A 26,422-nucleotide genomic window follows, 5' to 3' on the forward strand; every position below is an offset into this window, starting at 1 on the left:
ATCCAAAATATTTAATCAAGTGCTCCTGAATTGGTTAGCAAGGTTCCAGTTGCAGTATAAAAATCTGCCAAAGTTGAACTAAATCACATTTGCTGCTTCGTCATTGCGTGTATCAGCTCAGGAAAGAGTTGTAAAAAGCAAAGGGGAGCAATCACAAGGCAGAAGAAGCCTTTGGCTCCAGTGGCTCACTCCTCAGCATTGAGCACAACAGCTCAATGCCGTGCGCTGTCTGTGCTTTTTACGACCTTGACACATCACCTTCATCTATCAGCCTATCGATATAACACAGCCAGGGTGAGAGCAGCTCAAGGGCCTGGGCTCAATATCGTAATTAATCTCGCGCTCTCTGTTGCTTTGAATCCGGTTGTGATGAACACTAAACGTCGACTAGGGAATCCCGAAGAGCATTCAACTTTCTTATGAGGTTTGGAATTGCCAGTCAAAAGCTATTTTGCTCTTGTATCCTTGATATCTATTTTTTTTTTTTTTGTTCACATGGCCTCTTCCCAATGGCCAATTAAAGGTGGTTGGAGATGACAGTCCGGAAGGACCAGGCAGCATCATTATTCACACTCAAATAGTTGAAAGACAGAAAAAAAAGACGTTTTTTTTTTCAAAAAGAGACTCTGGGCTTCTTCGGAAAGACAGCGCTGGAATGAATTCAACCCCAGCTACCCTCTTCCAACAAAACATGTTTTTTTTTTAAATTTCATAAAGAGTGATGACAGGAATATGATCGGTAAGCCTTTGTGTGCGCTAAGATGGCCGCTGTCGCAAAACAGCTGCAACGAAGCAGACAAACAAACACTTAACATGTCGTTGACTTTGTTGCAGCTTGCCGCTGATTGATTCTCAAGCGGTGGATTAAAGAAGGCCAGATTTAGAATTGGCCTTGGTAGCAGCTCGGGCTTATTTAAAAAGCGATATGGCCACCTGACGGACAGACAGTTTGAATTACACACTTAGCCACCGAAGCATCTGCCAATTTGGTTTGGCTAAGCGGGCGAGACAAATGGTGGGCATGTGTTCACGAGTTGCAATTCCGCATTACAACATGTGTTGTGGGGGAAACACTGAAAGGGCAGCGATGATCAGAGTGACATTGAAACCTAGACCAGAGAACCATATAAAAAAAAAACTCAAAGCTTCCAAATCAAAGAACATTATTCCCACCGTTACTGATGAATGACCCTTGACCCGATTCCCCACCCTCCCTGGACTGCAGTGTGGAGCCATTATGCTGAAATCTATTGGAAAGCTGGCAATAAGAATGAATGGAGGAACCCGATTAATTAAAGTGGGTGTCTTCTGAGTTCTTAAACCACAAAAAAAATCCAATTGTTATGCCAAACTATACAAAGATGGCTGGTGGGGGATCTATTTGATCCATTCTGACTGTTGTCAGTCTGAATAAAGCTTAAATAGATGTATAATCAATTTACTTATGAAGCAAATTAATTGTGTCAATGCATTAAAGCAGTCACTGCTTTTTTTTTTTTTTTCAAATTTGGACAAGAGAAACACTAGCACATGATTTTTTTTAATTATATGCTACCAGAATCAGTAATAATACAATTAGAGAATAATTTAATTACTTTTATGGATGAATTGTTTCTGAATAACTATGTAAGCGAAAAGATAGCGGGAAAGTCCGTTAACTTCTCAATCGTGTACCCTAACATTTTTTTTTTCTCCCAATTAGATGTTTAATATATCACCGAGTGAAGTAGCTTGTTTGTGTTTCACGCCTCCAGGCTCCCACTTGAATTAATGATAATGTGATACCATGAAGCAACAAGCTGATGTCTTGATTGTTCCGCCTTTTTCTTTTTAGGAACCTCCGGCGCACACTTTACTGACTTGTACATTTTTTTTTTTTTCTCAAGATTGTATCGGCGCAATCTCTCCAGACTGTACAGAGAGCCCCGTAATGTGCAAGTAATCAGGACATGTTCTAATTCACATAATAATTGTGTTATCTGATGTCAGAGGAAATGAGACTGCATAGTGGATGCTGAGATAAAGCCGCATTCTACTGTAAAGACCTTAATCTGACCGGGGTCCTGTCTGGTTTGGACGGGGTTTGAACAGACCCCCACATTTTCCCCGTGTTTACACATGACTTAGTTATGTCGTAATAATATCAGCAAGATTAGGGACTTGTCTGTCTGTTATGTAAACAAAATGAAAGTGCAGCAATAGACAAAAGGGGGAAATGGAAAACTAGACATTTGGAAAAATACTATCGCGAAAAGGCATGAAAAAGAATTTTAATGTTAGTTAATAAATTGAAATAAATGAAAATAATTCCAATTACATTTAGTGAGAAGCATAGTAGCAATCTGATTGGATGCTTAAATTGTTCTATAAGGTATGTGGGACTTTCATCAAATCATTTCTGCATCGTTGCTGCCTAACTATTATTCTTGGCAATGCTATTGACTTTGATTTATGTGCGGAAAAAGTACAAGATTCCAGAATCAATAAGTGTTTGGGCCTTGAAGACTAATATCATCCATCCAGAAAGCGTCGCGGATTTCATTTTGATTGATTGCAGCATTTGCACAATGAGACTAAAAAGTAAAGGCAATATAGAATTTACTGATTATGAGGTGTTACAGGCCAGATTTGCTTGCATTTGCAAATATCTTTGTTATGGGAAAAAAATAATGAAGGTGGGGATCTGTTCCAGGGTCATATATTATGAATAATCACTTGTATTGAGCATGAATGAAGTTGGCTGTGACCACTCCCACAGCGGCGCAGCCCTCTCTCTCACAGATTTACTAAACTGAAAGGATCAACATTCGATCCAAGCCACTTCTGCACAAAAAAATAATTTAAAAATTAGACTTTATATACCAAAAAAGATTTATTTTATCCTTGTAACTCTATTATGATGCTTGTGTTGCTAATAACGAAGCAGGCATGGTGTGCTGAACCCAAAAGTGAAGCGGACCAGTGGTGGGCAGAACTGGACATGGAATTAAATCAATTAAATAACGGAGGAGCGATAATGGTCTTACTAATGAGAAACAGGACTGCCATTAGCAGGACCAGCCTGACGACATGTAACAGCTGGAAAAAAAAAAAAAAAAAAATTGGGCTTTAGACCTGCTGTTGGGAAGTCTCACACAAACATTTCATCTGTAATCACAGAAAAAGTCTCATTCTTATCTTCCCATCTTTGTATGCACTAACTTCTCATTCCTATATATGAATAGATAATCACATTTCAGCACAGACTTGTGTAATGTGATTACAAGCATGACAACATGGTGCCTCCTCATGACACTCCTTCAGCAGAGCCCACCCCGGGCTAAGGCAAGGTCAACAGTCGCTCCTTGTCTCCTTTTGTCATCCTGCTGCTTTTCTGTCATCCTGCTGAGTGGTTGCATTTACAGCATCCTCCCAGGATGCATTAAGTACCACACAGCACACACACAATTAATCCCGCTATACTGTGTTGCTCTCAGAAAGTTTCAGTTTATTGCCGTATCAGCTTCCGCTCACTTCGGAGTGAGACTATTTGTTTGAGGGGGAAAGAAAAAGATTAGCGAGACAGAGGAAATGAGTTGGGTAATAATGCATTTGGGCGCATGGCGACAAATGAAACCTCAAAACCTCTCCAGTTCAATTCGGAGAGAGTATTTAATTATTTTAGAATCATTTTCAATATTGTGCAGTGTTTCAATATTCCCGGCAGAAGCTTTTGCTTATTGCCGGTGCAATTAAGTGCAGATGATTTGTTGCAATGTTCATTTTCAATTCAATCGGTCGTGTCAAGTCATTTATTATCAGTTTAGATTAGCTGGGATTGACAATGAACAAAAATGGGGAACAATCAGCGCTCACTTTCTTAGCAATAAACTAACACTTAAGTCTGTGTCTAAAAAAACTAAAGTCCGACAAAATATTCGTGCACATGCTGATGACCGGGGTTATGATACGGCCCTTATTCGCCCCCCGCATGTGTCTGCCGGTTTGCCATTATGTATTCTGCAGTCACCTTGAGGTGTGACATGACCGCCCTCTCGCATGCTCCGAAAGGCAGGGGGGGATTGATTGAGTGTTTCCCCTCTGCTCCCTGTGGCCTAAACTCGCCGAGCAAGAGCATGAGAGCTGGATTAGCTCATAGCGAAACCTGCTCTAATCAGCAAGAAACTCAGGGGGCAAGACACACACGAGCACAGACACACACCAACTCACTGAGCAGCACGAAAAGTTCAACTGTCTCTCCTAACCACTGAATGAAAAGTTTCAAAACATATTATACGTATATATAAATAATCATATTGTATTATATTATATCATAGGGTAAGTGTTTTGCAATAAGTGGGCACAAGCAGTAAAGAATGTGGATTAATGGATAATATACAGCATTTAAATAATTTGTTTATTTTCCAACATACAGGCTGATGTCTTTGTGTCTGCAGAGATGAACGATCTTCTGTCCAAATGGTGTTAGACTATATTCGAAGGTAGAGAAGCAGCGGTAACATTTCTCCACTGCAGCAAATGACCTGAAGAAGATGTTTTTTTTTTAATTAAACTCACGCTTTATTTACCTCAGATGCAGAGAAGCGCATTTATAGATTGATGGCTTTGCTGAGGGAATAAAGCAAAAAGCGAGGAATATACTGAAATGTCGTGGATTTGTAGCTTCTCTGGTGGCAGATGGGCTTCATTTGATTTTAATATTTGATTCTGGGCAGTGAAGCCTTGAAAAGATCAAACAGTTCTTCCCTGCTGCTATTTTTATCCTGTGTGTAGATTTAGAAAGACTGTAAAATGTTAAGATTTGCCACAGAATAAGACATTTGGGGGAATAGTTTATGATCGGGAAGATGTTGCCGCTTCTATACTGCAAATTATTTATTATGACAATAACTGCAAGCCCAAATATGAATTTTCTCGCCTATAGTAGAAGCAATCAAAATTTCAAACGCAACGATGATTGATGATAAATAATAAGCTGGACAAATTGGACACGTATTGATGGAGATAATTGAGAGAACCAGTTCGTGCAGTCGTAAAACAAAGACGTGCTAACAATACTATCGTGTAAAATGTTCAGAGCTAAAGGCGAATGTATCCAAAAAGCTATTACATCATAGCCTGTCTTCAACTCCCGGGAAGAATGCTGGCTAAAAATCAATTCACTCCAATCCTCTTTTAGAAATACCTGGTACAGATCAACTTAGAAAACTGATCCTCAAATTGAAAATAGCTTTTCTATAGTCTCAAGTGGTTCCAGTCAAAGGTGTATTGTTTTGATCCCATCTTGTACATATTTATAGTAGACAATTACACAAGCGCAATGGATTTGTCAGCAGATATCTTGTTAGCCTCTTCAAATTGGCCTTGCTTCAAGTGTCAAACAACAGCGGCCAAAAGAAACTTTGAAGTGGGATAGACTTAGCAGGAAGGGAGGGGCGAGTAAGGCAATTAAGGAGATGGTGTCATTTGAGACAACCTGACGTATTTCCTATAGTGTGGATTTACACCGACGGAATAATGTATGGGTCGGAGGCATCGAGGTGTAACCTAGAGCCACTTGAAGTAAAGCTGGTTGTGACACTTTACTCAGCAGAGGCGCCGTTCTTTACTGTAATAGTACAAATGGAATTACACTTGCTCTTAAATAAGTCAAGAGTCCAACTAATAGCGCCCCCTTGCCCTTGGTATATAACTTTTTACTGTCACAAATATGTGAATGATTTGCTTTGAATTAAAAAGTAATTTATTTTAATTAAGTAGCGGCGAGAACACTTCCTTCAGCGCGCTTGTTATTCTAACCGAGTATCCCATCTCAATAAAAAAACGTAATGACTTTTTGGGACAGTAAAAAAAATGAAAAAATTACCGGACGTTTGAGGCTGTTAAATGTCAAAGTCGTTTCGATGGTGTTTTTTTTTTTTTTTTTAATCAAGAAAGAAAAGATGAGTTGATGAAATGCCAAGGGATGATGGGGGCACCCTTATAGCTTTTACTTAATTAGATTTCCCATTTACTAGGTGAATAGATATTTAGAGCAATATTTTAAACGCTTTTTAAGGAGCTCAAACTTATAACGTGACCCGAATGAAAGTTAAACATACGATTACCTTTTATTGATTTTGGTAATGGTATTCTGTTTGGATAGCATTTGTTTTTGCTTTTATATACTTTGTAAAGCCTTTGAAACCGCCTTTGAATTGGTTTGGGGTTTTTGTGACTTGAGTGCAAACACCGTCTGGAAGCTCCTCGCTAGCCTGAGTGTAATATGAACCATAAATTCCAGAAGCCGTGGATTAGCTACACCGAGCCGTGAGTGGTGAATATTGCATGCGGAATCGGGCCCCAGGCGAGCCTCGGCTCACGTGTGCGCTTGCTGCGTCCAGGATTAACGGGATGAGGCGCTAGGGTTTCACCTGAGTATCGAGCACTATCGGACCATCAGAAGTCAGCAGGTCAGCTGACCGCCGGTCGGGATATCACCTGGCGCCAAGCGCTCATCTCGCCAATTGGGAGTCCGATTCAGGCGTGACTGTGTGGATTGAGGATGAGCGGCCGGAATCCCCCGCAGGAAATCAATAGGGCAACCTGGCGTGAGGATGTTTTAAAAACGGAAGCCGAGCAAATAGCAAAGTTAAAAAGATTTTCTCCACAGCACTCGAATCAATAAGTCTTCGAATCAATAAGTCTTTGAATTGGAACGAATCAGCAAAGTTGCTCGTATGCAGTGGTAGCTAAAAATGACTCTTTTGGATTTGTTCGATTATCAAACGTCCATCTTGTTCCATTACCCCCCCCCCCTCTTCCTCTAAATTGAGCTATATTCAGTCCCTAAAAGCATCGGAAAAGACAATCTATCCGATAAGTTGATTCTACTTTTAACCTCGGCTGGTTCTTGAGTGCTCTCGTAAACACGGGCGTTGATATTTAAAGCTTAAGTACGGGTTGGAAAATGCTTTTGTCATTGTTGGTGATGATACGTTTGACTTTGAGAAACAGGACAGACAAAGTGTCATGGATCAAAGGAAGGCAATTTCAGCAGATAAAGCGTTTACACACACAACGAGATTTCAGAAGCGTACTAATACCCTATGCGTTAAACATCATTAGCTGCACCGGGTTATTAAACACCCCCTTAACAGTCCTTGACAATATAATGTCGTCACTAGATTTGGTTTGGTGCTATCCGTTTTTTTGTGGTGCTACTTTTGATTTTCTTGCATTCAAATTGGTCATTCAGTGCCTTTGACGTCAAAGATATTAACTAAGTTGGCAGTGAATGAGTTAAGACGTAATTTGGTTAAAAATTGGAATAGTCAAAAGCTGGCTACAAAAAAGAATGTTGCTTCAAATCTAATTTAAAAGCTGATAGATGCCTGTGAGACAAAAGCGACGAGAAAAACAATTCTCAATTTGAAACGATTACATAGAGTAATTCAGAGACGCCGTGAAAAAATATCCCGAGCTCACTACTCTCCCTCCAAGCATAAACAAAGCTGGAAATGGGGCTGTATAATCAATGCCAGTAAATGTGGAGCCATTAGGAATTTACATACCGCGTTAAAAAATTGAGCCTTTTTTTAATTCTGATTTATCCTGGACTACCTCCAATTCAATATCCGCTTTAGTCTGCGCAGCAAGGAAGAATTAAAGACATTTGCGTCATGGAGGAGACTCAATCACAAGTGATTGATATTAGGGTCCACACGCAAGTGCGGGATTTGACGGACAGCCGCTGATGGCCTACTGCCAAGAAGACAAATGAAGTGCTCAATCCATACGAGTGAAACCATTACCCGTTTGGATGTTGTTTATTTTCACCCGGTTCTCATCTCCGAACCCTATTACGAGCGTGGATCACTCGTTTACGGTCAACCTTCACTTTGGTCAAGTGCGTTCTTACTCAGTCACATCATCCACATCGCCAGCGTGCTTTTTATGAGCTTTACCTGACTGGACTTTGAACCACACATCTACTCTAATTATGGGCAAAGTCATATTTGAATTTTTCCATCTCATTTAACTTTGATTGAATCACTGAACCAACATAAAATAATACTGTAGAGGCAGGTTGATTGATTTGTCAATCCACAATCAACCGATTACTAAATAGTTAATCAATCAATTGTTTGTTTACTGTTTTCAACAACAAAAAAAGTACAAATCATTGCTATAATGGACAGATTAAAATAATATCCCAATGCAAACATGATAAAGACTTATATATACGTGAATAACTATTTTTAGTTTCACTTTCATGACTTATTTTATTGCAACTGAATTCTGCAACTTTAATTCTCCTGGGATACATAAAGTATCCATCAATCCATCTAAAAAAAAATATCATATTATATTAAATTAAATTAATAAAATAAAAATAATACTGAATTAAATTAATAAAAAATCTAATTAAATATCATTTAGTTTCATTCAAATAAAAATGAAGAGAAAAACCTGAAAGCTACTGTTGTAAGCCGCTGTTGGCCGCTTTGAAGTAATTTCCATCAGAAGGTAATTAAAGTGACTCTTTAACACAATTACACAAGGTTCCTTATCAGCGTATGGAAACAGATGGAAAGGTCGCCGCTGTGTACCTAACATCAACATTGATACGGCTGTTAGTCTCCAGTAAGCACACAGCAACAGATCGTCGGCCATGCTGTTTGGAAGGCCAACGTCGTGTTCCGTCTTGGCCGGGCTGTGTCACTTGCGAGTGAACGTGTGAGCATGCCAAGCAGCTTGGCATACCGCATTAAGTGACTAATGAGGCAGACACACAATACAGCGCTAACGCAAATCGGACGCGTCGTGATAAATTATTTGGATGTCATTAATAACAAGGAATGTGCATGCTAACCCAGAAACGAGGCGTTTTATCAAGAGACAGATGACCGCGACTGATGAAAGTCTTCCAATCCACTCCAGAAAAAAAAAAAAAAAATCTCTATCTCTTTCCAGGCTTAGTCACAAATAGAGAAGCTTTTTTTTTTTTTAATAACATGTCATTGAGTTTCAATGAAAAAAAACCCTCATTATGGTGTTTTAAAATGGACGCCTCTTCTTCTAACCAAAAACAACATAATGAAATTTCATGTGTGGGCAAACGATAATAGTGTTAGGAGCACTCCAGATCCATGGCAGGTGCCAGAGAGTTCCAACTCCATGCCTACCTAAGTACTTTGCTTAACTACTGCTGCTAGGCAATCAAAAGTCAAACAGGGCGCCATGTTCCCACTGGGATCTCAGCGTTAACGCCGTACTACTCATTCTGTACACAGCACAAACATGACAAACGGAATCGAAAGAACAAATTACCAACAGAGCCGCTTGACATTTTCTTCTTGTCACCGGAACATTTCATTCATTTTGCATTAGCGCTCAAGTCTGCTCTTCAATGTATCCTCGTGTTAAAGTCTGAGCCGAAAACGTTCAATTATTTCCAGATCACGATGCCCATTTCTTCGTCTGCACTCATAAAAATGTCGCATCTGATTGCTCAGACTTAGGGAAAGCAATTTCCTTTTCAATTCCACCTGAATGGACTGCTAATATACAGGAAATAATATAAGATACCCAAGTTGGAGCCAGGCAATTCTTCTGACACAATCCCAATGTGAAGGAAAATATTTATCTAACATTAAATATACATTGACTACCAAAATAGCATTTTCTCTTCTGATAGTATTCCAACATGACCATTTTAGAGCACCTCATTGTCAGCCTTGAGTGTGTGCACAAAATTCAAATACAAAATCAATGCACCCAAGTGCAGGTGGAACCTTGCCTGTGGAGTAATGTCCAACTAGGTCAGTATCCCTTTTGCTTCCAAGCCCCCACATGCACTTTGAGTGTGTGTGCAGGTTTCCTGGAGAGCATGATTGATTAAGCTAGTGAGCAATCGGAGTCGGACAATTGAGCGTGAGAGCGAGAAGGGAGATCTATCATTGTGAAGGCTCACGCCGAAGCTTGGCACTAGATAAATGGGCCCAAACGAGTGTGTGCATGTATTGTGGTCATCCGTGAGTGCATGTCGGGATGGCTTCCCTTTACAAAGACGACACAAACACAATCTTTCTTATCAAAAAATGACTATTCAAAATACTACGGATGTAGTGAGGATGTCACTTTTGAAATGTTTATAAATATTTGTGATGCTTGACCTTAACGGCATTCGTCCGTAGACGGGCAGGAGTCACGGATGAAAATTGAAAAGTAGAAGACTAAACATGGGCGAGGAATTGCAAGGACCAGACAAAACAAAGCGAAGAAACAACGATAACGGAAACAACTCAGCGTTTCCCTTCTTGAAAGACTAAAACAGTGTCGACGTTAATCTACTGTATATATCCAATGGGCAACATCAGGGGGGGGGGATGTTTTTCAGAATTTTGACGAGCGGCTTGTGTCGTCGAGCCTCTGTTCTGAAGACTAGAACATAAAACGTGCAGAGAAGAGACAGCTGGTGACTTCCTCTGACCACCAGCGTGCTCAAATGATGTGAGGAAGACACTTTCAAACTGTCACTGTTTCTCTCCTTCACCATTCCACACGTTGCCTGTTATGTTGTTTTCTTGCCTCTTATGTCTCCTTGCCCTCTCGTTTCGCCTCCGTTTCTTCCGAGGCCTTTCATCTTCCCCGCAATATTCCTCCATCTGTCTCTCCTTTTTGTCCTTCTGTCGTTCGCAGGTGCAAAATGTCGAGTGGAGGCTCAGGGACTTGCCAGCGTGAATACAATGGCGGCATTTTATTGCCATGGAAGCTGCCTACTGATACCAATACCGGCTTCCTGTTATCTGGTACTGGTCCAGCAGTCATGACTGCAAACATAATTACGCTGTCACCCTTGGAAACCAGACGATGAAGGTTACGTTTCCCCCCCTGCCTTCTTTTAAGAATATTTATCGAACGACAAATTGAAGTCATGTTAATGGTAATTATTGAAAGAGAAAAAAAAGCAATACAATTGCTTTTTGGAATCACGTGACTTTGGAGAGAAGCAAATATGAGGAAAAGGATGATTAAATTCCAATCACTGGCGCAGAGACGGGAAATTAGCATATCAAAACCAAGTAGTCAAGTTGTTCATGCACAACAGCTTGCATACAAAATGAGCATGCAGATGACAAGTAGTACACCAGATAAACAACCTCATGCATAAAATGGAGCGGAAAAAAAAAAAACTCAAATATTATTTGGTTACTTTCAATCGTCGAAACTCTACACAGTTGTTCAAATTTGCTACACTTGGTGAAAACACCAAAAGAAAACGTGGAAAAAATAAATTGATGCTGCCATGAATAATAGTTCCAAGCACGATACGAGAAGGTCAATCTGAATTGTCACATTCAAACCTAAAATATTAAGTAACATTTTTTTGCATCCTCACATACAGCTTGTTCAACAAAGACTCAATTTTGAAAAGAATTAAATTCCTACCATCTTTGCGGTAAAGGTTGATCTCCACTTTCCTCTCTTCAGAGCCCAGCAGGGCCTGCGCCATCTGAGCGATGGCCAGACGTTTGGTTTCGGGTCCATACAGAAAGTTACACGTGCAAGGCTTCTGCATGATCTCGGCTCGCGAGTAACCGCACAGGAGGCAGAAGCCATCGTTGCAGAAGATAATGGCGCAGTTCTCCACTCTTGCATTGGCAATGACGAACTTGCGACCTAAAGAAAGAAAAAAAAAAAGGTGGTTATAGTGAGATGCAAATAGTTTTCCTTTTCAATGTATGTCCAACCGATCAACGCAATCAAGCCCTGATGAGTCCGTCCTGGTCTCCTTCCTGAAGACAAACTTGACCATAAAGCGCCCTAATGAGCTGCTTTTCCTCGAGACTATGATAAGAAATGGTGAGATTCCAAGAAAAGGGCTGCAAAGGGATATTTAAGATTTATAGTTTTCCTTTTTTTTGTCTAGACAGCGGCAACTGCAAACATATTTTGGCACCACTAACAAGGCCTTATTTCAAGTGAAACATTTCTATTATAAGGATGACAAATTCTTGGAGGCAAGAAAAAAGATTTGTCAGTAGATGATTGCAACTGGCAGAATTCATTAGGGATCGTAAATAACTATAATTCAGCCAGAGGATTATTGTATTGGGGAATATGAGGCCGGCAGGTCATTAAAAGCATCACGGTCCCAATAAAAAAGCAACATTTTGTGTTTTTGCATTCCATTTTTGTCTTTTAAATTGGCTTCAAGGATTTCAGGTTCACAGACACACAAAAGGTATCAAATATGAAATCAATATTTTGCTATTTTTGCAAACGAAGCTTCATGAAACAATTATATTTTTTACTCCTTGAAATGGTGCTCTTGGTTTAAAGACAAACACTGGTGCAATGAAAATTGTATTAAATCTCCACTTCAAATCAAGAATGCCATCTCAAGAAGTCCAGAAATACCACAAGTGCTTCATGAAGCTTCATTTGCACATCACTAGCAATTATCGCACTGCTCCCAGCTGCCTACCTCTTTCTTTACGAGCATGAACATAGTTTATCAAAGCAGCACATTGTGGATTCAACAGGCCATTCTCACTGGAGACATAAGTGATGGAAAGCCTGTTCACATATTCATGGAAACAGTGAAGATCCGTTGTGTGGTTGCGCTTGATAGCTCGCCTCCATGAATTAGCGGCAGCGCTAGTCCGCCGAGGCCCATAAAACTTGATAGGTTTGTCTTGCTGCAAGAGCACTTGGTAATCCCACGGCAGAAATGCCAGTGTGCGAGCATAGAGTACATTTCACTTTTCTGCCTTTTGACTATGTGCTCTTTAGTCATTGGTAATGGCCTGGAAGCAAATCTGACTTGTTTCATGCTGTTTAGCTCGTTTCGAGAACTCGATTCGTTTTTTGCGCGCAGTATGTGTGTGATGACATAGATGCACATGAGGAGATGGAATCAATAAGTAGAATGAACCTCGTCAAACAAGTCATAGTTGACAAATGTTAGTCTTGCTCTGCGTTTTTTGGTTTTGCATTTGAATGGACGCAGATCATCAGGGATGGTGTTTTGGTTTTGGAAACAGTTGTGTGTCTTTGTCTCTCTCCATGTCGGCTGCATCTCACGTTTCTTATTTGCAACCCTCGCAGCTCCTCGACGCTGCAAGTCGTTCTCACGCCTGGCCTGCACTACCCTTCTTTAAAAAAAAAAAAAAAAATGTTTCTAGTGTTCAGACTGAGACAGAACTGAAAGTCATTGCATTGAAAGTCACAGGCTCCATAAAAGGTGCTGTAAAATATTTATAGTTAATCCCACACCTCACCTGCCACTCTGAGGACAAGCAAACAAATGATTTTAAATACAATATGCATCACTCATATTTAATATTCACAAAGTAAAAGAACTTATCCGAACCCACGTTTGCTCTGCCTACGATTAACATCATCAATGCACAACAATTAGCATTTGTTGTCCAGCCATTTTTGCTATTTGTGACATCACTGGCAGTTCCCACTGGCAGCTTTTTCAGAAACTTCTCTCTAATGAGTTTTGGAAGGCCATAGATGGCTGATTAAAGACTCGCTGCAGCTCAGGAGGAAAATATTCACACACATGTAGAAATGTATCCACGTGTAAATACACACACACACACGGGTACAAACGTTTCAAAGCAGGACTCGCCAACGCAGACTGAATAATTCACTAAGAGGCAGACTTTGAGGGCTCCTCTGCAGTCTGCCAGTTCGTGCATGTGCGAGTTGTGTGTCTGCGTGCGTGGGTGAGTGTGTATCCGTGAGTGTTATTGTGTTTGCTTGGAATCTCCCCGAGTACACCGCGTGGGCGGATGAGGAGGGAAGCCCATGTGCTAGAGGCACAAGTCCACACAGCAGCTCTCAGCCTGCTCGGCGCGCAGATGGCAGGATAAAGGGAGCGAGAGAAACGACAAAGGAGAGAAGAATATGAAGAATATTACGCAAGAGGCACAAAGAGAATTAACACATTTATGTGTGTGTCACTGTTGCAAACTCCACAACAGGATGAGGAATTGTTTCAGCTCCCCGCTTCAAACTAGGCTATTACCATGGAAACAGAAGATTTCATATTACTGAATTTCCAAACAATGGGCTGGGAGAATATTTTTATCTGCTCGTGGTTGCAAATAAACTGATTTTAGAAAAGCGAGACACGGAACCGGTTGTTAGTGTTTTTGTACAATGCGATATTTAGTAGTGGGTAACAAACACACCATTTTGTAGTCTTAATTGAACAAAACAGCATTGGCGGAGCTAGAGGGGGGCTCCAGGGGCCCTGCCTCCCTATGAAATATGCTTGGACACCCCAGGTGCCAGTCCAGATTGGGGTATTTTCAAAAAAAATTCCAGGCTTTTTTTCCCCACATTTCCCTAAATTAATTTTTTATGTGTTTTCTGAGGATTTTTTTTTTTTAAATGTTTGTTTTATGGAGCCCCAGGGACATCCAAAACCCACCAACAAGTCCTCAAAAACTAAAATAGCTGTCTAGATCAAAATTATCTTTATAAAATACAGTACACATAATTTTCGAGAAGAAAAGATGTGCAATCAATAGGCGATTTTACTCAAACGCTGTTTTCTTCCACGCAACATGGCACACAGGCCCAATCCCCCTCTACTGTCATTAACGGTGATAATCCCATAATCACAGCAATCCTTAATGGTCTTGTTCGCTCCAAAGTGTCTCAGGCTACAGTGTATACAGCATCTCTCTCTCTGTCTTAATGAGGTTTTTCCAATTTATGCAAATGAGCATTAATCCCAAAGACCCCCTTGGACGTCTTGAGTCTTTGATTCGGTTAACTGACCTTTTCTGTGCCCCCCCCCCCCCTTTTAAAGGTGGCGTAGCAGCCCCCAAGAGAATGAATTCCGAACAGATGGGAGATTCATGAATAGATTTTTTTTAACGATACCAGAGAAAGGGCAGCAGGAGCCTGATGAAGAAGCGATAAACAAGTAGAAGCTAAACGATCGGACAAAAGTACTGGAAATGATGTCGCTTAGGTCATAAAAGCTCGGGATGATAAGTTTTACAAATAAGAACTTCCTGAAACATCTGTAGGCCTCGACGGTATTTGAAAACAAAATGTCACAGGTCTGATCCGCGTCAAAAAAAATGATTGCGAAAAGTACCAGGATGTGCGCTACAATGAATCTTTCATAACAAGGTGCAATTGATGCGTCCCTGCTCAGTTATTATTTTATCCCAGCAGGTAAAGAAAAACCTGGAAGAGATGCTTGTGTTTGATGTTTTATGGCTTGGATACATTCTGATAATCGGCGCCCAATTGTATAAGTCTGGAGGGAGACGCATCACTCGGTGATGTATTTAAAGATCTAAGGAAAACGATCAGAGGGATGACTAAAAAGAAATTGATTTTTTTTTTTTTAGCAAAAGCTAGTTCGAGGGGTTTATGTATCTTCCCATAAAGTTCAACTGTCCCTAATGGGGCCACAAATGCTCTCCACTTAATTGAAGAGCAAACTGCAAATTCATAATGACGCAACAGAAATGCAATCACTAATCTGACTCAGTGCAGATCAACCTTTTTTAGAGCAATTTTTTTTTCTGACATTTGATAGGAAAAGGGAAGAAGAATGTACAAGGATTTGAAATGTCCTCCAATTGTGTAACGGTACACGACGAGCAGAATTACATCGCAAACGTTCAAATGGAGTGTTGTTGAGCTCCCAGTAGCCATGACAACGAGTGAGGATGGTGAAGGCTGGAAAATTGTGAAATTCAGGCAGTGGGGTCGGCCGCCAACAGAAGCTGCTACCTGGAGGTACTCAAATTATTCCCCAGTTTGTGAGTTTAGGAGACAACACTGGGTTGTTCTGCCATAGTTGGAAGCAAGGCTAGTCATGTGACCAGAAAAAATATTCTTGTTTATGATTTTTTTTGTTTTTATGACTTGCGAGTGATCAATGCAGATATTTTTTTTGACGGAAATATGCATGCACTCAGCAGCTGTACTTCCACGTCTTTTCAAAGGACGGCTAAAAGCGCCCCTCTCCCCACCCCACCCCACCCCACCCACCGCTGGGAACATGAAGGCCTCTCGCATTATGCAACTCATTGCCGAGCTCATCAAAGTACAATGGAGCAGCGATGCGTCAAGCTCCAAACACCCCGGCGGACGACCTGCTGTTGTTAGTAAACAACGTTGGTGAATATGACAGCCATGCCATAATATTGTAGCTTAAGATGTTAGCAATTTGTAGAAGAGATTAAAACTATGACAATCTTTGATTTGCTAGTATTTTATTTAAATGAATTTTTATTCATACAAATATAAAACATAAATCGGGTTTCTATCATTCTGCAAGATTTCGTCACGATCTCACAATTCTTCATTTCCATTAAACTTATAAATAAATTCTATTAACTCTTCTGGTCATTTTTATTTATTTTTTTTTATGTTAAGCTCCCCCAATTTGAATATTAAAGCTGATCATTTATCGGTTAAAGTTGATCGTTTGAGGTTATGTTGTTAGATCTTATGTGTATAGTGCCGAGAAAGAGAACGAGACAGTGGGAGGTTGTGTGGGTGGGTGTGTCGAGGGGGTTCAGTTACCATGGCGATGGAAGAGCGTGTGCGCGCATGTGTGTGCGTGCGTGCACTTTAAGCTGCCGAATGGTAACATCCTCAAGGGAGGACAGTGGATTCGAGCATTGTAATTGGCCAACGTCCTTCTCTGAGGAGCATAGGAAATAACAGAAAGCCCCAAAAGGTTACCGTGGCCTCACATTGAGGTCACAAATGTTTTTTTTTGTTGTTGTGGTACAGCTCTACACCCAAACGCGTGGAGAGCGAAAATAAAAAAGAAATAAAATCATTCAGTTTACTTTTGGGATTAATTGGATGAGTCAGAGTAGTTTGAAGGCAATTCCATTTTACAAGAAGTCCATTTAGAATTCGAGAAATATTTTGAGGACTAATTTTCACATGCCGCTGAGATATTAAATCGAAAGTATTCTATTTGTCTACTCTGCCCATCAGTTACATCAACTCATGCAACACAGAACCAGTGAGCTTCCCCTGACAATATTATTATATCATATTTGGTCTGAATCACGGCTCGGAGCAAAGAAAGCAACTGGAATGATCTCAAATATGAATTATGCATCGTCAGTGAATGGCTGAAAATGAATAAACAGCACACCCTCAGGACAAACACTGACATTTCACAATGAGCCCACATGAGACACAGTTGAGAAATTTCTAGCCGGACCTAAATACACATTTTGGAAATAAGATGAATTAGTTTCCTGAGATGACAAAGATGCTGCTCTACGTGAACATAAAAAGTCCAAATCAAATATTCAAGTAAAAAATTCCGTGGATTTATACAAAGGCCTTCCTGCAAGTTATGGAACTTTTCATGGAAGCAAACATGACTCTGCCCATTGATTTTCCTCCAGCGGACATGTCGATAACTGCACGGCAAATAGCTTTGACCTCTTGCCCACGTCTGTGTCGGATATCGGATTAGCGCCTACATCCTGACAGTGGACGTGTACCCTTGACCCGTTGGATTCGTAGATGAGCTTGGATCAGCATACTGCTGATGATGTCATAGCAAATCTATCCAAGGGACTACTTTTATCCAAAAGCGTGCCGCGGAATTTCTCCGTCCTTTTGGCCAGCACGCCACTGATGACAACTGTTGTAGTTTTCTCTCCTTAATCATCTTTCTCCAAGGTTGACTATTAAGCATCCGCGGCGAGCGATCCCAGGACATCATTTCAAAAAGCACTACGCCACAGCGGAAATAAATTAGGCTGCCATGTTCGTCGGAGCGTGGAGATTGCTTTTCTCTCCAGACTCATTCCCACCTGCGATGGTTTCCATCACCAAACGCCTTCTGATTGTCGCCTGGATAAAGTTGATAAAGAGCCATCAAAGGAGCCAATTCTGTATCGGTTGTCTTCATTCGGGTCGTGGGTAACCGGAGTCCATCACCGGATGACTTTCAGGTACACCTCGGACTGATGGCCGATTAATCGCAATGCAAGTCTCACTAGATTCAAAATGATGCCAAGGTTTGAGAGTATTGATTTAGCCTAAAATGAGAACAGACAGCTTACACAACGATGATTCCAGTAGAGATCGAACAACACTGTCTATTAAGTTTCTTTTTAAAGAAAGTCACAAGTTCCATTTTTTTTTTTTTGTACAATTGCTCGTTGTTTTAAGTAGTCATGTTGTCTACTCATGGAAAACATGTTACAAGGCAAAATTTTCCATTAAGCCTGTGTTAAAAAAATGAAAAATAAAGGGCTGGCAAACTTTGATATTGAAATTTCTCAGTTTTGCTAACGTGAAAATTGGCTTTCATCAAAGAAATTAGTTTTAAAGTTCTTCCGACTTAAGCATTAACCAACCGATTAATCAACAGCTAATCGATTATCAAACAAATCACTGATAAAGTAACCCAACCAGCTCCAAATCTTATTTTGTTTTATTTAAAAACAGGACTATGGCCCGACAAATAAAGAAAAACTTTCCAGCACCATCTTAAGAGAAGCTTCCCTAAAATCCAAACAACAAACTGGAACCAAATCAGAACAACACCACCTTCTGGATCCGACGGGGCACTGACATCCGACCCCAAAATGCAAACGCAGTTGCTATCTACTAACACCACTTAAGTAGAAATGTTTTGGCACGGAATCAGCAAATTAAAACGCATCCACTGAACTGCCTCTTCTCCATCCACCACTTGATTAAACCACAGCCATTAGGTGGGGCTCTCCATCGCCATTAACATGCTTTGGTAGGCAAACTAAAAGACCCGCTCCAACCGCGGGAGAATTCTTAGTGGGGGGGAAAAATGAGTCACAGAGACATTTGGAAAGCACTCATGCGTGCTTATGGACCTCTCAGATGCACAATTTTGCTCCTCATAAATAATCATCCCACCCGGTAATGAAGGTGCGGCAACCTGCCGCTCGCTTGAACAGATGTAAATCTGTGATGAAGACATGTTGGCCAAGTGCAACCTGCGCAATGACGTGTGTCGGAAAGCGAGAGGTTCACAGGATGAAAAAGGAGAGGATTGTGGGGATTAATGTCGAGGACTCACTTTCAAGGTCTGCTATTCCTTCACCTTGTGTACTCTCCTCTGTAACCAACGTTGGTGAACTTTTTTATACAATTTTACAGACTGCACTTTACAGTAATGCAATCAACCTGGCAACCTGAGCTGATACAACAGCACCCTCCTCTTCATCATGCCCTGGGGTGAATTTCCAGAGAAACGGTGCCATTGTTCCCCGCCTGGCTTCGTTTGAAGTCTGCTCACGCTTTCACGTTGGGAAAACATGAATGATACGCATCAAAGGTCCAGGAAGGGGGTGTGAGGAACCTGCTTACACATTTTGCACAAACGGACACCTTCTAGCTCCACGCCCAAAGACACAATGAAACATTTAGAGGATTAAAAAAAAACTGTATATCATTTTTTGGTTGAATAAACACATTTGCTGGGTTATTAGATTATTTTTCCAGCCCGCAATAATGTAGCTTCAACCTACCAGAGACTCAACTGATAATTGCCGTTAAGGTCTACTAATGAATCACAATTGAAATACGCATACTACAAAAAGAAAGCAAAACTAAAAATCATTTTGACTCTAAATGTGTCACTGTGTTTTGATTTATCTGATCATCCACTTCGTTGGTATCCGAGTACAGTACTGCTCCAAAGTTATCTCACGAGCGAGGAAAAAGAACATACAAGTACGTGGATGTCAATACTTTGCCATATGATTCTGAATAGTACTATTTTGACCCCAAAGAAAAGTACACAAAAATACTCCTATTCATTCTATATTTAATATTAATAGTATGGACAACTAGGGCACACCTTTGCCTCAAGTATCATTGTAAATAAATGCTCAATCAGCTTTTTTTTTTGCTGTTCTCCATTTGTTAATCACAACATACATTATTGTACACAAAATGAAAGTATATTAAAGTACACAAACGTGCACAAAACCAAGGAAGTACACACTTTCACAATTATATGCCAAGCAGCTTGTTGCCTTCATTTAGAAGTACCTTTATTTAGCAATATTATTATTGGAATTTAAACTTACTTTGACTGTCGAATTTCCTGATGATGGTGTCCAGGAAGGTGTTCTGCGGAGCCACATGCCCTCTCCGGACCGGCATCTTCGATGCGGTGGCCCCAGGACTTTATCAAGACTTTGCCTGACTTTATAAAGTGAAGGAGACGCTGACAGCTCGGTCCAGTCAGGGATGCAAGTTGCCCCGAGTTTTTTTTTCCCCCACCGGTACTGAAAGTTGTCCTTCCTATGACGCGCAACTAATTATGAGGCGTTCACAGCCTCCCGTTTGTAAAATGGGGGGAGCGACGGTGTCTGGTTCTTTCCCCCCTTTGGAGGTGATGGAGAGGGAGGAGGGTGGTTGTCAGGTGATATATCCTCCTCTCAGTGGAGCTCAGCCACAATACTCCTCTCATGGCGCACGACAGCACGCTCCTGTGAGGCGAACTCGGGGAGCGCGGCTGCGAGCGTCGCGGTGCTTGGAGCCAAGGAAGGCTGTTGCCTTTGTTTCGCTGCTCATTCCAGTTCTTCTTAAAACATGCGAATGTAGTTGGAAAAAATGTCCACCTTGATGAGTATTTTGGAGGTGCTTTGCGTAGCTCTTCTCCTCCTCGTCTTGCTCTTCCTCCTTCGCTGTGCGCTTTTTGCTGGATGACTTCAGCTCCGACGGCTCTGGCTGCGCCTCGTTAACCCTTTGTGCCGCGACCACTCGGTTTCTGTTGATTTGAAATGTTCAGAGCTACCTCCAATACAAAAAAACAAATATACATTGTGGCAGAATTAGTGGATAATCATGAAATTGAATAAATTCCATGCACAAACCAACGCTAGAAATACGCACTCGTTTAATTGGAGACTAAATGTAATAATTAGATGCAGGCTTGCGGCAACTAGTTAATTAAAATAAAAAATATCTGGTGAACACCCAAAAACGTCAATCACAGCAATATAACACGTACGACACGTTTTTCTTTATTTATTTTTTTTATTAGGCATATGTATGTTAGCATAGCAGTTCATTCAGCTTGCATGTGCCTATTGAGCACAATATAACATTAGCATTGAATTGCAATCCTGCACTAATGTTCACATAAAAATACTTCCAAACTTCCAAAGACGTATTCATCTTTTTCATGTTTGACGGTTGCTGTGTAGTAAATTGTGGTTGCTCCAAACATATATTTTCCAAATCATCTAACATCTAGAATGATCCTCAAGGGAAATATATCTTACTCCTACTGTGGCAAAAATTCTCATTAGAAGAAATGGCAATCAAACCAATTTTAAGCATTTATGAGGTTGTTGGTGTCAAATAAATGAGATTGCATTGTGTTCCACTGCAGGTCAAACCTCGTACTGATTTGATACTGCGCGTGTTATTTTTTCCATAAGTTTCAACTATTTGAAATATGGCAACTAAGCCATTTTTTCACTTTCAACCACTCAAAATGTTCAAATATTTCATATGATACAATTAGAGCCTTGAATAAGTCTTTGACGCGCCACAAAAGGAAATAATGCGATAAAAACGGAAATGCATGAAAATAACAATGTGTTAAAAGTTAAGAATTATAATAAAGTCAACGTACCCCTACTGCAATGGGTTAGAAATGTCAACTCGGTGCCATTTTGACCGTCTACATATTTTGAAAAAATAGATCCCTTGTATTTTTTTTCAATGCTTTGTCTATGATGCAACAAAGAAACAAAACAAAAAAAATGTCCTAATATGACCAACTGGGACAAGTATTACCTCAAAGGCTCATGTACGTCATAGCACGGGGCTCCCCTTACGTCACACAGGACTTGTTGCCTTCAAAGGCTGTCGGAAATTATACTACTAAGTCTCACGTTACTGGAGCAAGTAGAAGTACTGTGTAGACATTAGGATTAAAGCACCACGCTTTTTACTCATGCAAAAGTGTCAAAGAAATATTTTCAAGATGACAAAAAGGCTAAGAAAATAAACGCACCAATATAGAATACATAGTTGCAAATATTAACTTTGTACCTGACTCTTCTGAATTTAATTTGACCCCTAAACTTTTGAATGGCCTGTTTCAACTGGAAAGAAGAAAAAACACTTTCACTATTAACAGTAGCTGTTCAGATTCTTACAATGCAAGTCATTGAAAAGTTGGATACGCAATAATAAGTTTAGATAAGTTTATTTTTTCCAATTTATATAACTGAATGGATCAAACACACATACTGCTTGTCCTTCACTGGCTTTATTGGCTCTTGTGTAAAAAATGTACGTCAGGGTAGAATTCATTTTTTCCAGACCGCAGCAACCGAGGCGGCTCCCCGGCTCATTCTGAGGCTTTCTCCTTAAATCCATTAGAGCAGGATGTGTCACGAGCAGATCGAGTATAAAACGGACTTGTTTTCACTTGCGTCAGCGACAGGCTCCTTAAGCAACGCTGCTACTCACAGCACGGCATTGATCAAAATGACCCGCAATCACAAAGGCGTTCATTTTTTTTCCCCACTGATCACTGTTTTAATGATTGGTAAGAGGTGATGAATTGCAGCCCTGCGGTTGGATGAAGCCCGAGGTACCATTTGTCAAAATGTGACATTTTAGTATGAATTAAAAATGCATCAGTTCCCACTCCTATTACACACTGGAGTATTCACTACATTAGCTGAGAGTCAGAGGAGGCGAGTTGACCAGCCTTCCATCTTCAACACCCTTATTTAGTCAGGACGTGAGAGCAGGGAGGGAGGAGGAAAGGATAGAGGGGTGAAGAGGAGAAAGAGGATAGGGAAAAAAAAATATGTGCTATATCTCTTGTGGATCGCTTTTTCACGAAAGACAAAAACCAGTGTGCAGTGAATACCACACAGGCACCTTATCGCAGCTCAGCAGACCTTTCCTGTTAAATTTTAATCCCCTTGTGAAAACCATATCAATATATATACAATTACAAACAGTATGGGTTAAGTTTATCTTAAGTGCATGTTGAATTTGTTTGATTTTGAGACTATAAACCATTCTGGGAAGAACATCATCTCACTTACTTTCACTGCATCATGTTCACGTGCTCGCCAGGTGCTTTTCTGTTTCCTCCTCTTAGCAAAACGACATGTACAGTATGTTAAGAATGAATAATTCCTGTCAGCACTCCTGACAAAAGCAATGGTAGAGAGAACTGGAATTGGTCCCGGGGCATTTACAGCATGCAGCTGCCCACTGGTTGATGTGGGCAAAGGTTATGTTTTGATGTAGCGAGGACTGTACAGTGAGACCTCAAAGGTGGAAAACAATCTGCTCTGTTGCTTTGTTTAGACTAAAACTTCCCAAGAAAAAAAAAAAAACAGAGTGTCAGAACAAAGACATGCAGTGCTTTTTCCATTTTTGGCAATATAGCAGTTGTCATGGCATTTTTCCTTCACCTTCTTTGGTGATGTAGTAGAGATCCATATTGTCAATTTATCTTCCTTTAGATAGAAAAAAAGAAATGCGCTGTTGAAAAAATATATTTCATGTGTACAAAGGTTTATTGAAATCTATATACGGTAGGTAGTAATAAAAAAAAAACACCAAGACGATATGCAGGCTACGCTAATAATCGCTTAACACTATAACGTTTATTAAAACATATAAAAATAGAGTAGGTAAAAAAAAAGTTTGTACAAGACAAAGATTTAACAGGGACAGGAATTAATAGAATAGTTTTCAGTCATATAATGACTAAGGACCGCATATTTATGTGGCCATAAAGAGGGTTTAATTTTCTCCATCCGGTTCATTGATCCATTCCCTCCAAATCGGGCGATTGTTTGGTTTGGCCAAATAAATCTTTTCTCTTAAATGTACACATGAATTGACATGTTACTGGAATTCTCATCGCCTGGACAGGTCACCCCCTGTGAAACGATAGCGGAACAGTGAGAAGGTCAGTGACGTTTCTTTGAGATAAATAACGGAAATATTTATATAGCTTGAATCAAGAAGTTAAACAGCGGCAAAATAAAGTTTTGATTGCTCAGCCTTGGTGGCACTCCAGGTTTAAGCACTTAACCGATAATATGGAAATTTTCCGCGGACGCCTCAGCTCTATTTGCATGTCACACAAGTACAGTATGTAAAAATCCCAACAGGGGGGGGGGGGGAAGGAACAACGTGAGTCATCTGCGTGCTTGCGCTTGCAATCACGAGAAGAGCGTACTCGCACGTATCAGCCGACGGCACCTGGTTTGTGTGCGTGTGTCAAAGATTGATTGCCATAGTGACCAAATCCGTCAGTCCATGGGATTGTAGCGCTGAGGAGGGAATTTGAGCTGGGGGATGCTACGTGTTGTGCGGCGGCTACATCCAATTAGCTTAGGCGATCGGAGTTGGGATCTGTGATTGAATTATTGATGGTGGGCTCAGGCTAATATACATTGCCGGTAAGGCTGTGCGAAAGCGTCGGATAAGTGTGATTGAAAAAGAAAAGGTGTCATGATGGCTGTTAGGTGACATGTTGAACTATTGTAACGCGTATCAATAAAATCTGTTTATTTATTGATGATTTATTGATTAAAGTAATTAGGAGTATCATCCCCTGAATCCTGTCCTTAATCTTAAGAGGATATTTAGGATTTTGGAAAGCCCTTAAAAAAAATCTCTTGCAGTATCAGTGACTTTTATATTATTTTTAATCTAGCCTCATGTGATCACGTTCAAATAGTAAAAGTATGGCTTTGGCGCCATCTTGTGCCGAGGAACTACATTAAAGTGAGTTTAGTCGCTTCATTTAGCCAAAAGTAGTGCATCACCGCCATCTTGCAGCAACTGAAAGTATTACTTTGGTGCCGGCTATTGTAACGTGTGCCACGCAAAACGAATTTCCATCCACCTCGATTTTTTTGCGTCGAATTACAATACAAGACGGACATTCAAATGAATTTGGTGGCGTTGGCTTTCCCTCACCTTGGCAGCTGGTGCACTCGCAACTGTGTATGACAGGCAGGACGACCGGCTCGCTCTCGCCGCTGTCACAGCGCAAGTTGAGGAAGCGGACGGGGTTGTTTGGGTCCAAACGGTAACTGCAGCACTCGCACACAGACCTCAGGTAGGGCTCCTGTGTAGAGATTAGAGAGAAATCTTATTACAGATCAAATCTATTCACAAGTGGCTTGGTTAAGGATTCGGAGGATAAAATGGTCTTTTAATCCAAATTCAAAATTCTATCAGAATTTCAAACTGAATAATAAAATTATTTACAATATAATGTGGTGGCCTTTTTTTGAAGTGCTTTGATTCCTTTGCTATATTTTGACGACCTATATCAGTTCCAGTCATTCTAATGACTTTCACAGCATACCATTTCCTCACCGGTTACCAAGCCCTGTTGCCACAGTAACAGTAGGTAATGACACATTTGGCCCAGCTAATGTTTATTTTTTACTAATCTCTCAGCATGACTGGCTCTATTTTTAAAGTGATGTATGGATGCCAAGAGAGAACAAAGTCGCCATGGTGATGTGGTGCGGTCTCTGCTCTCTTGTGAAATTTTTAAAATATTTAAAAAAAAAAGGTGCTGAAAAGAGGCAGCTTTAACCAGCTCAACACGTGAGATCCCACATTCTCCTTCACGTGTGCTAATCAACACGTCTATATTTAGCTCAATGATGATTCAACAGCTAAATGATGCATGTGACCAAACACAGAATGCACAGATAATCATTTGAGGTCACATACAAGAGACCGTTTGCTGATCACTGCAACTTTCCTGATATAGTGAGAAAAACTGTTAAGTGCAGCTGAGAGTTGAAAAAAGCGTCCGAACTGATCAAGTGAAGGCAACAGTGAGTGCAGCAATAATGTCTCTTGCGTAATATTGTTTCATTGTTGCTAAATTATTTTATAATCACTAAACAATATCAAATAAATAATAATAATTGGGTGAAAACAGTTAATGGGGGATTTGTAATACACTTTAAATTATTATTTGATTAATCGGTGGAATAATTGATAGAATAATCGATTCTAGAAATATTCAATAGCGACAGCTTCCTCCTTTCAAGGCACTTTTCCAATATTGCACACACAATAATGACGCCCGAATGTTGCCATGGAGGGATAATAAACAGTCCAAGGCTACAAGTTAAATGGAGATCGAACCAGAAACATTATGAGACAATAACTGTGCCACCTGAACCGAGCCGCCCCTGGGAGATCCGCTTTATGAGCCAGACTTCTTATAATCGACACGCGTGAGCTTATCCTTACCTCTAGGATGACATCAGTCCTGGATAGACAGCGCCCCCTGCAGAAGCTGACCTCCACGTTGTCAAGCCAACAGTTTCCCTTTGTGATGTTCTTAACTTGGACGTAGCGGCGGCACTCTGGCGTAGACTCGCCTGACACATCCACA

The 26,422-nt window shown here is 40.5% G+C and overlaps 2 protein-coding genes across 4 annotated transcripts in view; both read right to left on the minus strand.

The window, feature by feature from the left end:
* Positions 1–22,062, minus strand: part of kcnh2b (potassium voltage-gated channel, subfamily H (eag-related), member 2b) — a 79,617-nt gene extending 57,555 nt beyond the window's left edge. Inside the window, exons 1-3 of one of the 2 annotated variants that reach the window (XM_049749616.2) lie at positions 21,644–22,062; positions 20,085–20,770; positions 11,434–11,664 (exon numbers count right to left, since the gene is read on the minus strand). In XM_049749616.2, the coding sequence (XP_049605573.1) occupies positions 11,434–11,664; positions 20,085–20,160 (307 nt within the window). In that variant the 5' untranslated portion in view covers positions 20,161–20,770; positions 21,644–22,062. Of the gene's footprint in view, positions 1–11,433; positions 11,665–20,084; positions 20,794–21,643 lie in introns of both variants that reach the window. The other variant, XM_049749615.2, reaches the window with a different exon arrangement.
* An 867-nt stretch (positions 22,063–22,929) lies between these two features.
* The window catches only part of sspo (SCO-spondin), a 38,819-nt gene continuing 35,326 nt past the window's right edge, over positions 22,930–26,422 (minus strand). For both annotated transcript variants that reach the window (XM_068648799.1, XM_049749603.2), the window contains 3 exons: positions 26,278–26,408; positions 24,976–25,126; positions 22,930–23,927 (listed from right to left, as the gene is read on the minus strand). In XM_068648799.1, the coding sequence (XP_068504900.1) occupies positions 23,905–23,927; positions 24,976–25,126; positions 26,278–26,408 (305 nt within the window). In that variant the 3' untranslated portion in view covers positions 22,930–23,904. The remainder of the gene's footprint in view (positions 23,928–24,975; positions 25,127–26,277; positions 26,409–26,422) is intronic.

This window comes from Syngnathus scovelli, chromosome 18, assembly GCF_024217435.2.
Source record: "Syngnathus scovelli strain Florida chromosome 18, RoL_Ssco_1.2, whole genome shotgun sequence".
Taxonomy (NCBI): domain Eukaryota; kingdom Metazoa; phylum Chordata; class Actinopteri; order Syngnathiformes; family Syngnathidae; genus Syngnathus; species Syngnathus scovelli.